The sequence below is a fragment of the Neolamprologus brichardi genome, chromosome 23, assembly GCF_056152115.1.
Source record: "Neolamprologus brichardi isolate AB-2024 chromosome 23, ASM5615211v1, whole genome shotgun sequence".
In the NCBI taxonomy this organism is placed as follows: domain Eukaryota; kingdom Metazoa; phylum Chordata; class Actinopteri; order Cichliformes; family Cichlidae; genus Neolamprologus; species Neolamprologus brichardi.
The window spans coordinates 11,544,580-11,558,143 of NC_142125.1; the positions used below are offsets into that span (position 1 = coordinate 11,544,580).

General features: G+C 42.5%; 1 protein-coding gene across 1 annotated transcript in view; it reads left to right on the top strand.

The window, feature by feature from the left end:
- lingo3a (leucine rich repeat and Ig domain containing 3a) overlaps positions 1 to 12,883 on the top strand; it is a 31,176-nt gene extending 18,293 nt beyond the window's left edge. The window contains exon 2 of the mRNA XM_006790347.3: positions 9,998 to 12,883. Coding sequence (XP_006790410.2) covers positions 10,053 to 11,891 — 1,839 coding nt within the window. The 5' untranslated portion in view covers positions 9,998 to 10,052 and the 3' untranslated portion in view covers positions 11,892 to 12,883. The remainder of the gene's footprint in view (positions 1 to 9,997) is intronic.
- Positions 12,884 to 13,564: the final 681 nt, after the last annotated feature.

Sequence of the window (13,564 nt, forward strand, 5' to 3'; positions counted from 1 at the left end):
TAGCAGCTGTCTGCTTAGCATCTACATTTATAAAATATGAACATTAGGCTGCAATCTAGCAAAGGACATTACTGTTTAGACAGCTAGCGACTAGCCGTGCATGTGTTCTGTGTATGCTGGATATAGTTACACAATATGCTCCTTATTTTCTACACAAGTGGCATCACTGCTTACACGACATCATTTCAGCTTTTCCGTCTGGAAGTAAGAGGGAGCTGCAGTGTGTATGTGACCCCTTTCAGATAGTTCTTGACTCCTGATCGTGCTTGTAATTGGCCCACTTGATGAGCAGGCGGCAGGCAGTGAAAGGGAAGTTGAGAGGACAGGGATCCTTTTAATGAATCCAATGAGAAGGACATGGAGAGCCTGCAGGCTTCAAGAAGGATTAAAGCAGGCGCCAGCAGTTTTTTCCCTTATGATGCTTCCACGAGTCTCTCAAACCAAAGGGGAAAAAGATCAGTGTTGATGTACGTACGATGTACGGTTTACATCTTTTATAGACACCCCACGTTTGCCACAACTTGATTTTTAGCTGCTTTCTATTCAGCATTTATGTTGTAAACAGGGCTGTTATAAAGGTCAGCATCCCTTACACACTAGCCTTTTAAGATACAACTCACACACACTCCCCTGCAGATTGAGGACAGTGGGAGCGTGAGTGAATATGCATGCATGTCTGTTTTTGTATCTCTGTGCATTCGACCATTTTCGTGCGTAAATTGGAACACGCAAATCTCTGCGTGTGTGTATGCGAAGTGCAAAGAACTGCAAGCGTGTGATGTGTGATGCCAGCCTAAAACGCCCCATCTCTGCCTCTCGTCTCTGAATGTGGCAGGCAGTGTGAGAGCGACCGAGAGCCGAGCCAACTGGCATGGAAAGAGCCTGGATTGAAGTGATGGCTGGTGACACTGCAGACAGGCCAGCCAGTCAGAAAATAGATGCCAGCAGAGACACAGATCACACTCACCTCCACCTTCTAAGAACTTCTGGCTCTTGTCTCTTTGTCCTCTGTAAAAAAAAACAACAAACCCAAAAACAGGCAATATAGATTATACAGCTTTAGTTTTGCATTTATGGGAGAAATGACCTCAAATTAAGGGTCACAGTTAAAGTCTGCTGCCAACAGAGTAGCTAGTAATAATATGAGCTTGTGAATATTACTCTTATTAACCTTTGACCTCAAGTTTTATTCATGCACAGAAGGAAAAAAACCCCTCTTTTCTGAGGGACTGGCGTCTGCATCATGATTTATTACTGCTTACTTACTTTTTTTATGGGATGACGGCCCTGAAATTACCCAGGATTTGTTTATTTTGCTGTGAGAATAGAGACCAAGTGATGAATTGTCACTGTTTGTACAAGTTTACAGGCGAAATCTGCTTTATGTGATTTAATTGGTAAAGAGGGGGAAAACCCCCCCCAGCAGTAATGCTCGGCGTTATATTGGCCCAGGTTCTCTATTTCACAGTATAATGGAAACAAAAGAGAGCGCTACAGTAATGGGTTGCATGTGTCATGCATACTAAACAGTCAAACTGGAGCAAATGACAACCAGCTATTTACTCTGAAGCTACAGAGAGACAGTGGATGTTTCCAAGTCATTACGTTTAGCATTTGATCAGGGAGCTTTCAAGGACATGAATCTCATAGTTAAATGGCCCGTGACGCCTTCAAACCGGATTGTCGTATTGTATCAACTTACTAGTAATTGCCAGACACGATCAGGGTGCTGACCAAATTCTACTCGTGTATTTTTTTTTAATGTAAAAACAGTCGTGAAAGATCTGGACAAGGACAAATTAACGTTTTTGTTCTCCTCGCTGAGCACAAACGGTTAGTCCTCCCAATTATGTCTTCTCTTTCCTGGTGGTCTGTCACTTCTCATCCCTGCTGAAGTCGTGTAACTAGCCCGAGAGGCTGCTCCAGGAGGGGTACTGCTGGTTGACTGACACAGTCTGATCACGAGGGCTTAAAGAGAGGTTGGCCATTTAATAGGCTAGCTGCCAGTGGCAGCCTGCCTATGCGGAAAGCAGGCCGGAAAGACAGACGGGTGACCGACCAGTGTCGCTCCACTGTGAAACCCATGTCTGTTGGTGGAGAACAGCAGAGCCAGAGCGGTTCCAGATGCCTCCATCATTTTTTTCAGTTGTGTTCATAATCACGTTTGTCGATTAATAACATGATCACGGTTAGAAGAAGATTCAGACAATGGGAGGTTCATTTGTAGTCTCAAGTTAAGCTAAGCCTGAATTTAAGTAAATTTGAGTTACTAAGCAGAGTTTTATTTATATTTCAAATGATTATTATTTTGTTTTTGTTTCCAGTTCATTAGTTTTCAGTATTAGTTTTAGTTTTTATTAATTATGAGGAGCACATTTTACAGAATTTGTACAGTAATTGAGTAATTGTACACTTTTTGAAGGTATTCAGTGTTTTGTTGCTATAACAATGTTGATTGTTTAGTAAACCTCAGCCAGCTTCATACAGTGTGTGTATGTGACCGTGGCAAAGCATGTCCCTCTGCATTACAGTGATGGCCTGTGGCCTCTCCGAGCTTGGCATCGAATTTAATGTTCTTTGGAGCCACAGATCCCTTTGTGTTAAATCAAAGTGGCTGCGCTCGGAGGGCTCAGATTGTGTGGGAGTGCTTGTGTAGGGACCCCAATATTTGTTTTAACCTTCAGCTGTGAACATGCCTCAGTACAAACTGATAAGATAGAAAACCAGGTCAGAGCCTGTCACGATAGTGTGTTTGTAAGGCATCGTGGCCCCCACCTGTTCTCTCATCTAAACTGAAAAACATCACAGAATGAAATCTCCTTCAGTGCAGTTTGAGGTATAATAAAATTTGAAAAAGATGCAAGTCCATTTTGTTCTATGCTACACTTTGTCCTTTGTTATGTAAATAAACAGCCAAAACTTTATTATTATGTGTCTGTAGACAAAGGAAATACAAAATGCCGTTTACTTAATACATGGACCGAGAGGCAGGTTGCTATAAGGTATTTCTTTGAAGCTAAGATGTATCATTAAAGTTGAACTATTTTTATATCAGCTGAAGTATAAAACCAGTAACTGACCAATAATAATATTTTTGTTTCTCTATGTCTTTGGTTATGTAGCTATTTTAGCTCCAGGTAAGGTCAAAGTTTCCATGTCAGTGGGTCATGACCACCCAGCATAACGTCATCAATTATTTAGCTCCTGGTTGTAGAAGCCTTTACGTCCATAAGCCCTGAAACAGGTCTCTCTTATTAAAGATTCATGGCACACATTCTTAATCACCCCTTTGTGTCCTTCGGTTTCAACGTTCATGCTTTGCATAGAACAGAAATGAAATTTAAGAATCTCCCTGGAACCATTATAATAATGAGAGTCTTATTTGGCATCTTTAGACTAGTGTTTCATATCAATCTGCATCAGATGCTGAGGTGCAATGGAAATATTCAACATAACCGATCAGTTTGTAATGAGGTGCCCGGGGATGAAATCGCTTTAAATAGCTGTTTGTGTACCATTTCTCTCATCCATTCCTCTTTTAGCCTCAGTGTCCACAGAAAGCTCGTGTGCTCGAACATGAAGAGGCGTTTACTTGCGTAAATAAACAGCAATTCTTCTTCCTAAGTTTGGAACTGCTTTTATATGAATGTCACAAATTCTCCACTCCAGCTTTTCTTCTTCGTCCTTAGCTGTGTCGGGTAGCGCGACCCTCCCGGTAACAATGATCCATCACTGTACTGCAAGGTGGAAGTTACAGGAACATTAGAGGGAACAAACAAGTCAGTCACATTTATCCCTGAGCTTGTTCTTGCTTTCCGAGTGTGTGTTTATTTGTGTGTTCCTTGGAACTTGCACTGCCATGGTCTTCAGGGTTTCCCTGCACAGACTGATGGACACTGACGAAGGCTTCCCTCAGTGTAAATGACTAATGTGTTTTCTCTGGAGGACACTTTCAGCACATACCACACACAGAGAGAGAGAGAGAGCGAGTTCTGCTTATATAAACCGTAATGAGTGGGCACGGTGAAAATCAGCGAGCGCAGCCATTCGAGGAGCTTTTGTGGATGTTATGCCTCGGCCTGTGTGTCTTTCTGGAGGGTGCCTGCTTACACCTACACACTCCAACACGCTTCCTGCTCATTTGTCAGCTGTGTCCTACACCTGCAGATAAGTCTGCCAGTCTCATCCTCTGCTCTGCTTCAGCTGGTTCTGATTCAGGGCCTTGCTGTAGGCAACACAAACACACACAGACTCCTCTTCTGCTGCAGCAAGAAGGACAGTGTTTACATAATGCCAATCAGCTTAAGTTGCTAGTTTTCAAGCTCTGATTGCTTTTGTGTATAGAGAAACCAGGGAGGAGATGAGTTGGCAGTAAAGATAGTAAGTGAAATAAATCATGTAGTGGTTTCTGCAAGAAGAGGTGGTGGTGGGGTTGAGAAGTGGCAGAACATCTCAGCGAGCCTCCCCGCTGCTGTGGCCTCTGCCCACTCGAGTGTCTAATTATGGCGCTGTTGCTATCTAACCTGCGTTTGGTTTTTTTCGAGCTAAAAGCCACACATCTCCTGCTACACCCCCGCTCTCTGGGTATGTGCGATGTCTCCGATGGCAACTGGGCCGGAGTCAAAGAGCACATGAATTCCAGGTCGCCTGCTCCGTCATCTGCGCTTTAGAGACTCAGAGCTCAGGCCCATGCTTCTCTTCATCTCTAGACGGGGGACATCGGGCAAACGGGGGCGGGGGGAGGGGGGGTGGGTTATTTACCACAGCTACGCGTACTAGAAGAAATCTGCATGAATTTTTAAAGTACAAAAATCATAAATCAAAACAACAAAATCTATCAACAAAAGCAAAACAGGCATGATTAATAAGAGCTAATGGATTCATGGACATAGACTAGTGCAAACAACACGCTTATTATCATCCTGATATTTGGTAATTAGCACTGAACACATATTAGAAGTGAGCCGGCTGAGGGTCACATCCTGTGATCCACATATCTGGATCAAAAGTTCTTAAACTCCATCCTGTGGTGATGTGTTAATAAGTTTTTAAATCATTAATATTTGTTCAAAATGTTGTAAAATATGCACCTGAAAAGATGACATACACCATCAGGATGCCAGACAGCTGGATACGGCACAGTCAAATTTGAAACGTTTAATTAGTTTAATACTAATTAAATTTGAGTTCAGTATAAAAATTAATTAAGTGTGGGAATGATTCACCCTGAGAACTTAGGGGTCTTAGGAAGGTAGAAATGGAGACTCCAAAGCCAGTCAGCACATCAGTTTGCATCAGCAGCAATAGCACCAATAGCAGGGTCACTACCAAAGTCTCTTTAATGAAATTTTAATAACACCACATTCATTTTTGTCAGCTCCTGACTAAAGTCTGCTTAAAGCTGATTCCATCCCATTAGACAGACACGTCCTGAATATTGTAACGTGGCTCTTACGAGGCTGTGGTTAATTCATGTGTGCATTAGGGTGCCCTGAGTTCCCCCAGAAAGTTTAATATTACATGTACCTTTGGTGCTCTTAAACATCAGAAAGTATAGCTAGTTTCTAGAACTATTTTTTATTCAGAGCTTGGAGCCCTTCATTATTATTTCGATAGTACGGGCTAAATTAAGTTGAACAACACAGTGCAGAGCAGCACAGGATTAAGCCATCGTCTGATTTTTACTTGCCTTCTGTATATTCCGCTTTCATGGCAGCACAGTTTGACTGTGTACTCATGCTTTTCATCTCCACAGGGACACTGACACGTGTGTTGATCTTGCATAAGCAAACTGCTGGAATTTTTCAGGTAATTTTAAGTCACAAATAACAGATCATTCCTACAGTTTCCCGCATTCCTTTAAAAATATTCAAGTATTAGTTAAATTCAGATCCAGGTCGAGGAACACTCTGTGTTTGCCTCTTGAATTATCCATAGTTTGACATATCAAAGTAGAAAAGACATGCATGAATTCAAAAGATTTAGCCATCATGTGCAAAATCGAATACAAATTGCACGCTTTTGTAGGCTTAGATGTCCAGAAATATAAAGCTGCTGCAGCTAACAGTGCAGCGTTCTCAGGAAAAAAATAAAATAAAATGAGTCCATCCCCCATGCATTTAAACACTGAGTCAACTCTGGAGTAGAAAATGACTTCAGGCAGTGAAGTTTTTTTTTTCTAATACCATGTGCTAAATGTTGCCTGGCAACAAAAATAGTAAAACAAAAGACAACTGACCACTTGTCAGTGCTATGAATGTGTGCACATATTGCACAAGCAATGTGTGAATGTGACAGGCAGCTGTGATGGTGGTAAGTAACAGGAAATGGGACCTAAATGCACCTACACCAAGCAGAAAAGGGAAGGGGGGGGGGGGGGGGGGCAGAATATTCTACAGGTATGAAGCAGAAAGGATGTTGTACACATCAGCAACAACACAGTATAATTGAGCTTAAAATACTTGATAATAATTAGCAATATTTATCAAAGAGCTAATGAGCAGTGTCTCTGTAAACAGGAACAGCCGCTAGGGGCGGGAAACTTACTGAAGCTATCTGGTGGACAGGTGCATTTGAGCTTGATATGAAAAACAGGAGACTGGGAAGGACAGCGTTTCAAGGATGGGTGGAGGGAGATGGTGCAGCGTTGCCATGGCAACATTAAACACCTACAGTATTGTCCTTTGGAAGCTTTGCGGTTCATATCAGAGCTGCATATTGATTCTGTCTGCGAGGCGTAGCTGATGTATCTCAGCTTGTTGAACATCCTCTGACTTCACAGATGAGTGTTTACATAACTGAACTTTACTGAGCATCTCACTGACAGCCCACGTATCCCATGGACCGAGTATTTTAAACCCTTCAGTTACTTTACTGACTCTAAAATAGTTAAAACTGAGACACGATCACATTAGCACCGCTGTTCACAAGTTTTTTTTTCTCTTCCTTTGGCGTCCACTTTTGGAAGTCCTCCGTCCTCTTTAAAGTTTCTGTTTCACTAGTGTCGCTATTAATGACTCACGCCAGTACAATAGTGATCAGTTTTACAAGTTGGCTGGTGAGAAACCACAAAATGTTACTCTTTTTAAAAATTCAGGGTGAAGTGAGTTATGAGTAACGAGGAAGAGTTGCTGTCAGTCACAGCTTTGTCAAGAGAAGCCACTCTTTAGCCTGAGCAGCAGCTTCGCTGTAGCTCATTGAAATCGCCGAAGGTCAGTGGGAAACATAATAGTGCATAATCAGAGAGATGTGACACTGACTGTGCTCGGTGACTTTATATTTAAAACTCGTGGCATTACACAATTACTGCTATTAAAATAGAATCTCTTACATTATAATATTACCTATAGAAAAAAATAGCCCGTGAGAGCAAGTTTGTGTTAATAAAAGCAAACACTTGTGTGTTTCCTGCTGTTCATTTACATGTTAGTGTAGTAGCTTTACCTCACTGGTTAATAATAATCTCCACCACTGAACAACCATGACAAAATTTCCCTTTAGCCACAAAGCTAACCATTGCACCATCCTCATTATACGGAAGGTTCTTAAAAATAGAAAGCAGAGCTCCTTAGCAGCTGGCAGGCATTTATTATCACCCAGCAGAAAACCATGCTAATACAGCCACAGCCATGCTGTCTGCCCCTAAGCTAGCTGACCTGACTGACACTCCTATAGGTCTGGGTACTAGTGCTGTGCAATACTGCAAATTTTGATATCGAAAGTAAATACAGAGCCATTATTGCAAATATCAATACCAATACTTTTATATGTGTGTGTGTGTATATATATATATATATATATATACACACACACACACACACACACACACACACACACACACACACACACACACACACACACACACACACACAGTAGAGTGCACACTTCCCTATTCACCTGCTGTTGACTTATGGTGCATTCTCTAGCCAGGGGCCTCTGGGCTTATTAGTGAATGTCTGCTACCAGATATGGGTTCGTAAAGCATGGCTATGTGACTGACAGAGAAACTAGAGACATTTTAAAAGCAGAGGACTGAGGACAGTAGGACTCTAGAGAGGAAGTTTGTGGCTAATACTCTGGTGGTGAATACTGAAAGAAATATTTTTTTACTTGTGCAGACGAGGTGAGTTTTTACTATTTTACCAGCATGACCCTGGGTCACACAGTCAAAACATGTCAGACCAACTAAAGACATGCTTGGCATGACATAAAGTCCTTGAAATCATGCAGACAAGTTCAGCAATTCAATTTAGAGGTCTATATGATGTATATTTTTTCCCCCCAAAAAGCAGTTCCCTTCTCGTCAGCAATGGAAAGAATGAAATAGAAAATAGAAGCATCCTTCAGTGAGTGCTTTCCAACTTAAAATGTCATATTCATAAGTTTTGTAAAGATCAGAGTTGAATGTTGGACCATCAAATGAAGAAGATGTTTTGCATTACATTAGCGGTGCTCTATTTTAAAACGGCATTGTTTATGTCTGTGCCTTGGGAACATCTGCTTTGCCAGGCGATTAAATCTCTTAATGCTTTGCCATTTTCTTGCTACTAAACCATCTGCTGCGATTTGTTTTCCATGCACAAAGTCTGAGCCACAATCTAAACACTACCCATGGGTGCAGCGCGAGTTCTTGCTCCAGTGTCTACTGAGCCTTGTTAGATCGCAGTGAATAACACAAAGTTTCTGGGTCGACTGCAAAAGGCTATGTGTCAGGCTGTTGCGTGTGGGTGAGAGTGTGTGGGATGTTTGGTATATCGCTTTCTGTCACAGCGTCTTTGATGGTGGCTCTCGAAAAATCAGTGTCATTAAGTCAATTTATCAGAGCTTTCTATACACATTTTCAGGTGTATAACTGCATTTAGTGGCAGGTGGGGTATTGGGAATAATCATCTGTCAGCTAAGATGCATTGTAAATTTTCCAAGAGGAAATAGGTATAAATAATAGGTATTGTTTAAATATGCAATTGATAGCGTGGCAAACTAAAGGTGGCTTTTGATCGTCTCTTAACACACAGTTAGTGTCACAATCAGGTACTAAAACAAGGTGAAATAGGGAGTTACTTTCCATCCTATTTGTTAGTCTTTCACAATGGGTTTATAAAGGATTGCCAATCTGCTGTCAAAGCATCAGCAGATAAAGACGTTAGGTGGGAGAGAAACCACTAGCAGATCAGCCTAGACAAGCTCCTCTCATGATAAGCCTCATGCCTCAGAGCCTCGTGCAGATGATGTGATGGGAGTTATACTGAAGCACCCAGTCGTGGCCTTCTTCTACAGTGCGAGACAGTGTCGGGCTTGTACTCAAAGACTCTGGGGTGGATATACTGTGCTTTATGTCTATTGATTATTCAGTGTCGCTTTGATGTTTTAGTCACTCTGTTCACTTGCTTGTGTTTTCTTCTACAAAGTGTTAAGTATAGCTGTTTGTGTTCTGTTGCACAACATACACTTCATGTGCACCATTTCAGGTATTTGCTGTTAAAGACTTTTGAGAGCCCACCTTCACTTTAGCTTTTCATGCATTTTAAGATTTCTCACATGGGGTGCTTTTAATACAATAGGTTCTCCATTTCCCCGTTTTCATTTACAATGCATGAGTTTCATACAGACAGGCTGGGGAGCAATATACCCTAACCATCATATATCAAATTGAGTCACGGCTATTAGGGTTTTTGTGCCACGGCAAGTGATTATAAAACCAGTAAGCTTACAATGCACAGTCGGCCATTGTAAGCCAAACTGTTTCAACTCAATGCCGAATCAGTCCTTTGAGGATTATCTTGGCGCTCTGGCTTTAATTTCACTGCTGTGTCGGGTCAATTAGAGTTTGTAATTGTAATTCCGCTCATTTAGAGTGTTTGATTGCTGCTGTTTAAAGAGAGCTGACGCTAATGAATTTCTCTCACTATCTGTCTTTTTGTCTCCCCTCTCTTTCTGTTCTTGCCTTATTGGGTTTTTTTCTGTCTAACTCTTTCTATCCCTTCTTCTCGTTTTGCAGGTGTCTGGCCCAGTGATTCGAGCCCAGACAGGAGACGAAGGAAGAGGAAGAAAGGATGGCCACGAGGGCGAGCCTAGGTCAGGATGTAGGCTGGCTGCTGCCTTTCCTTTTCTTGTTACTAATGATCACAGTGTCACCTGCCCAAAGCCAAGGATGTCCCCAGCGCTGTGAGTGCATTGCTAAGCTCAAGACTGTGTCTTGTTATGGTAAACGCTTGTCTGCACTGCCCGATGGAATCCCACTGGACACCAAGATCCTGGACTTGAGTGGGAATAAACTGCGTTGGGTAGAACACGGAGACCTGCTTCCGTATTCACGTCTCGAAAAGCTAGACCTGAGTGAGAACATGATCAGTGTCCTGGAACCAAATGCTTTTTCTAGCCTTCAGAACCTTAAGTCGCTTTCACTGAGGGGTAACCAACTGAAGCTGGTCCCTATGGGAGCTTTCTCACGTCTCTCCAACCTAACTTCATTGGACCTTAGTGGGAATAAGATTGTAATTCTTTTGGACTTTACTTTCCAAGACTTGAGAAGTTTAAAGAACTTGGAGGTCGGCGACAATGATTTAGTTTATATCTCTAACAAGGCCTTTCTGGGTTTGGTGGGACTGAAGGAGCTGACAATTGAGAGGTGTAACCTGACTTCGGTGTCCAGTCAGTCTTTGTCTTATCTGCATAACCTGGTGACTCTGCGGCTCCGCTACCTCAGTATCTCTGCCTTAGAGGACCAAAACTTCCGGAAGCTGGGAAACCTGAGGGGCCTGGAGATCGATCACTGGCCCTTTTTGGAGTACATCTCTCCTCACAGCCTGCAGGGTCTCAACTTGTCCTGGCTGTCTATCACGCACACCAACATCACCTCTGTGCCCACCTCTGCCCTGCGTAGTTTGGCTCACCTCACCAGCCTCAACCTATCTTACAACCCCATCACTGTGTTGGAGTCCTGGGCATTGCGGGATCTCGTAAGGCTGAAGGAGCTGCATCTAGTCAAAACCAACCTGGCAGTAGTGCAGCCCTATGCGCTCGGTGGTCTAAGGCAAATCCGCCTTCTTAACCTTTCCTCTAACAGCCTGGTGACCCTGGAGGAGGGAGCCTTTCAGTCTGTCAACACTCTGGAGACGCTGCGTTTGGATGGAAACCCTCTGGCCTGCGACTGCCGCTTGCTCTGGATCCTTCAGCGCAGGAAGACCCTGAACTTTGATGGTGCCTCCCCGGTGTGTATGACACCTGTTGAAGTGCAAGGACGTGCTCTCAATGCTTTCTCTGATTCAGCTCTCTTTGACCACTTTACTTGTCAAAAGCCCAAAATCCGCAACCGGAAACTGCAGCAGATATCTGCCCGCGAGGGACAGGTAGTGTCATTTATTTGCAGAGCAGAAGGTGAACCCACACCAGTGATATTCTGGATTTCTCCTCAGCGCCGCCGCATCACCACAAAGAGTAGCGGCCGCCTTACCGTGTTACCAGAAGGCACGCTAGAAATCCGCTATGCCCAGGTCACAGATAGTGGGACGTACATTTGCATAGCCAGCAATGCCGGTGGAAATGACACATATTTTGCCACACTTACAGTGAGTGGGCTGCCGCTGGATGCAGCCCTCATGGCCAACCGCACCTACTATGCTGGGGATCTTAATGACACAAATCTGAATGATACCAGAGTCTTCTTGAAGTTTACTCTGGACCTCAAGACGATCCTCATATCTACAGCCATGGGCTGTATCATGTTTCTGGGGGTAGTCCTTTTCTGTTTCATTCTGCTGTTTGTGTGGAGTCGAGGGCGAGGGCAGCACAAAAACAACTTCTCTGTAGAATATTCTTTTAGAAAAGTGGACGGGCCTGCAGCCAGTGGAGGACAAGGTGGAGCGCGGAAGTTCAACATGAAAATGATCTGATTTGTTTTAGTGTTCTCTCCTCAGTGCTGATTATAAGCACACATCAAAGTGGACTGCTGTGCTTGAAGAGCATCAACGGCAAATCTTTGCGAGACCTTGATATATTTCTATAGCTCTTTCTCGTGTATTCACATTATTGTGCAGAGAAAAGCTATATTATCATCGAATATGTTTTAAACTCTCGAACAGACTGTTAAAAGACCGATCGGCAAAGTCCCATCTACACTATCTTCATGCTCCGACCAGCTCAGTTCGAGGAATTCTCCCCCGTTTATCTCAAAAAGAATACACCCTTCTCCTCCGTCTGCTCTGTCTACAAACCGGTGAATACATAATATTAGGGTGGTGCTCAATAAATGCCAAGGACATGCCAATATGTATTTTAGTAGTTCCAGCTATATACTGCATATTTAGACTTATTTACAGTCATAAGTTGAGTGCAACGATATATTCGCTCTGCTTGAAGACATTTTGCTGATGGTGGGTTCGTACAGAATATATTACACTTAAAATACACTCTGCAACACTGCCAATTCGACTGGAAAGCACCAAGTAATATCACCATCAGTCCAAAGGGACGGCAAAAAGAAGTTTCACATCAATAGTTACGGCTGGAAGTTGTTTAAAATAACATTCTACAGATTTTTAGCTACAGTGGGACCTGGTGCACAGTAATGTGGTGACAAATCAGCACATGCCAATACACGTTTGCTAGTCAGATTTCCCATTGTTGTTCAGTAAAGAACTACAGCTTCCTCCTAATCTGCAAACATGTGTATAAAATGAAATGCATGTACAGAGTCGGCTTCTTACTTTGAATAACTTGTATTATTTGTAAAGGAAACACTCATAGGGGTGTATAAGATGTATTATATATTTTGTAATTACTGACTTTGAAGTTCTTGTGGTCGTTTATAGTACTGTTGAGTGATTAATAAGGTTTTAATGTGCTGTTATTAAAGTGTTAAAGTCCTATTCGGAATGACTCATAACAGTTCAGTTAGAAGCGTTTTTATTTTTATTTAGTTTCGACTGAAACACAACCCACTCCCTGAGCTCACTCACTCAGCAAATCATGAAAGGCATTTGCATCAAGTTTCACTTCGTTTACCTATTTGTAGATGTACAAATAACACGAAGGCTTGTCTGACCTGTGGCTGAAGAAACTCTAATTGCGTTTGAGGCATTCAGTGTAAATGTTTTAAAAAAAAAATCTTTGCAAAACTCTAAATGACACCCGCCAAAGTCATTTGAGGAAAGCTTAATGATACAATCAACAACAAAAAGCTGCATGATAACTGTGACTAACATTGATGCCTAGATGCTGATAACAGAGGTCACCCGCATGCCGTTCTGCCCTCAAGCTCTATCTCATGATCTGTGGGTTTAGGGCTGGGACCCAATGTCATCATCACAAACCATATTTTTCTGTTTGGCTTTGACTGCTGATTTCTAACAGTGTTGTTCTGCTGCCCTCTGTTGACTAAGACGAGTATTGTACTTTTCACTATTTCTATAGTGCAAGCAGGGTTTTACTTAATATTAAGTCATTTTTTTCAATTTCTCAAAAGGCAAATGTGGAATTCAGCAATGGTTGACCTAAATCAGCGCTGGAATTAAAACAGTATACCCTGCCTCTTCAAACACACAAAACTGAGTCCCGTGTTTCGACA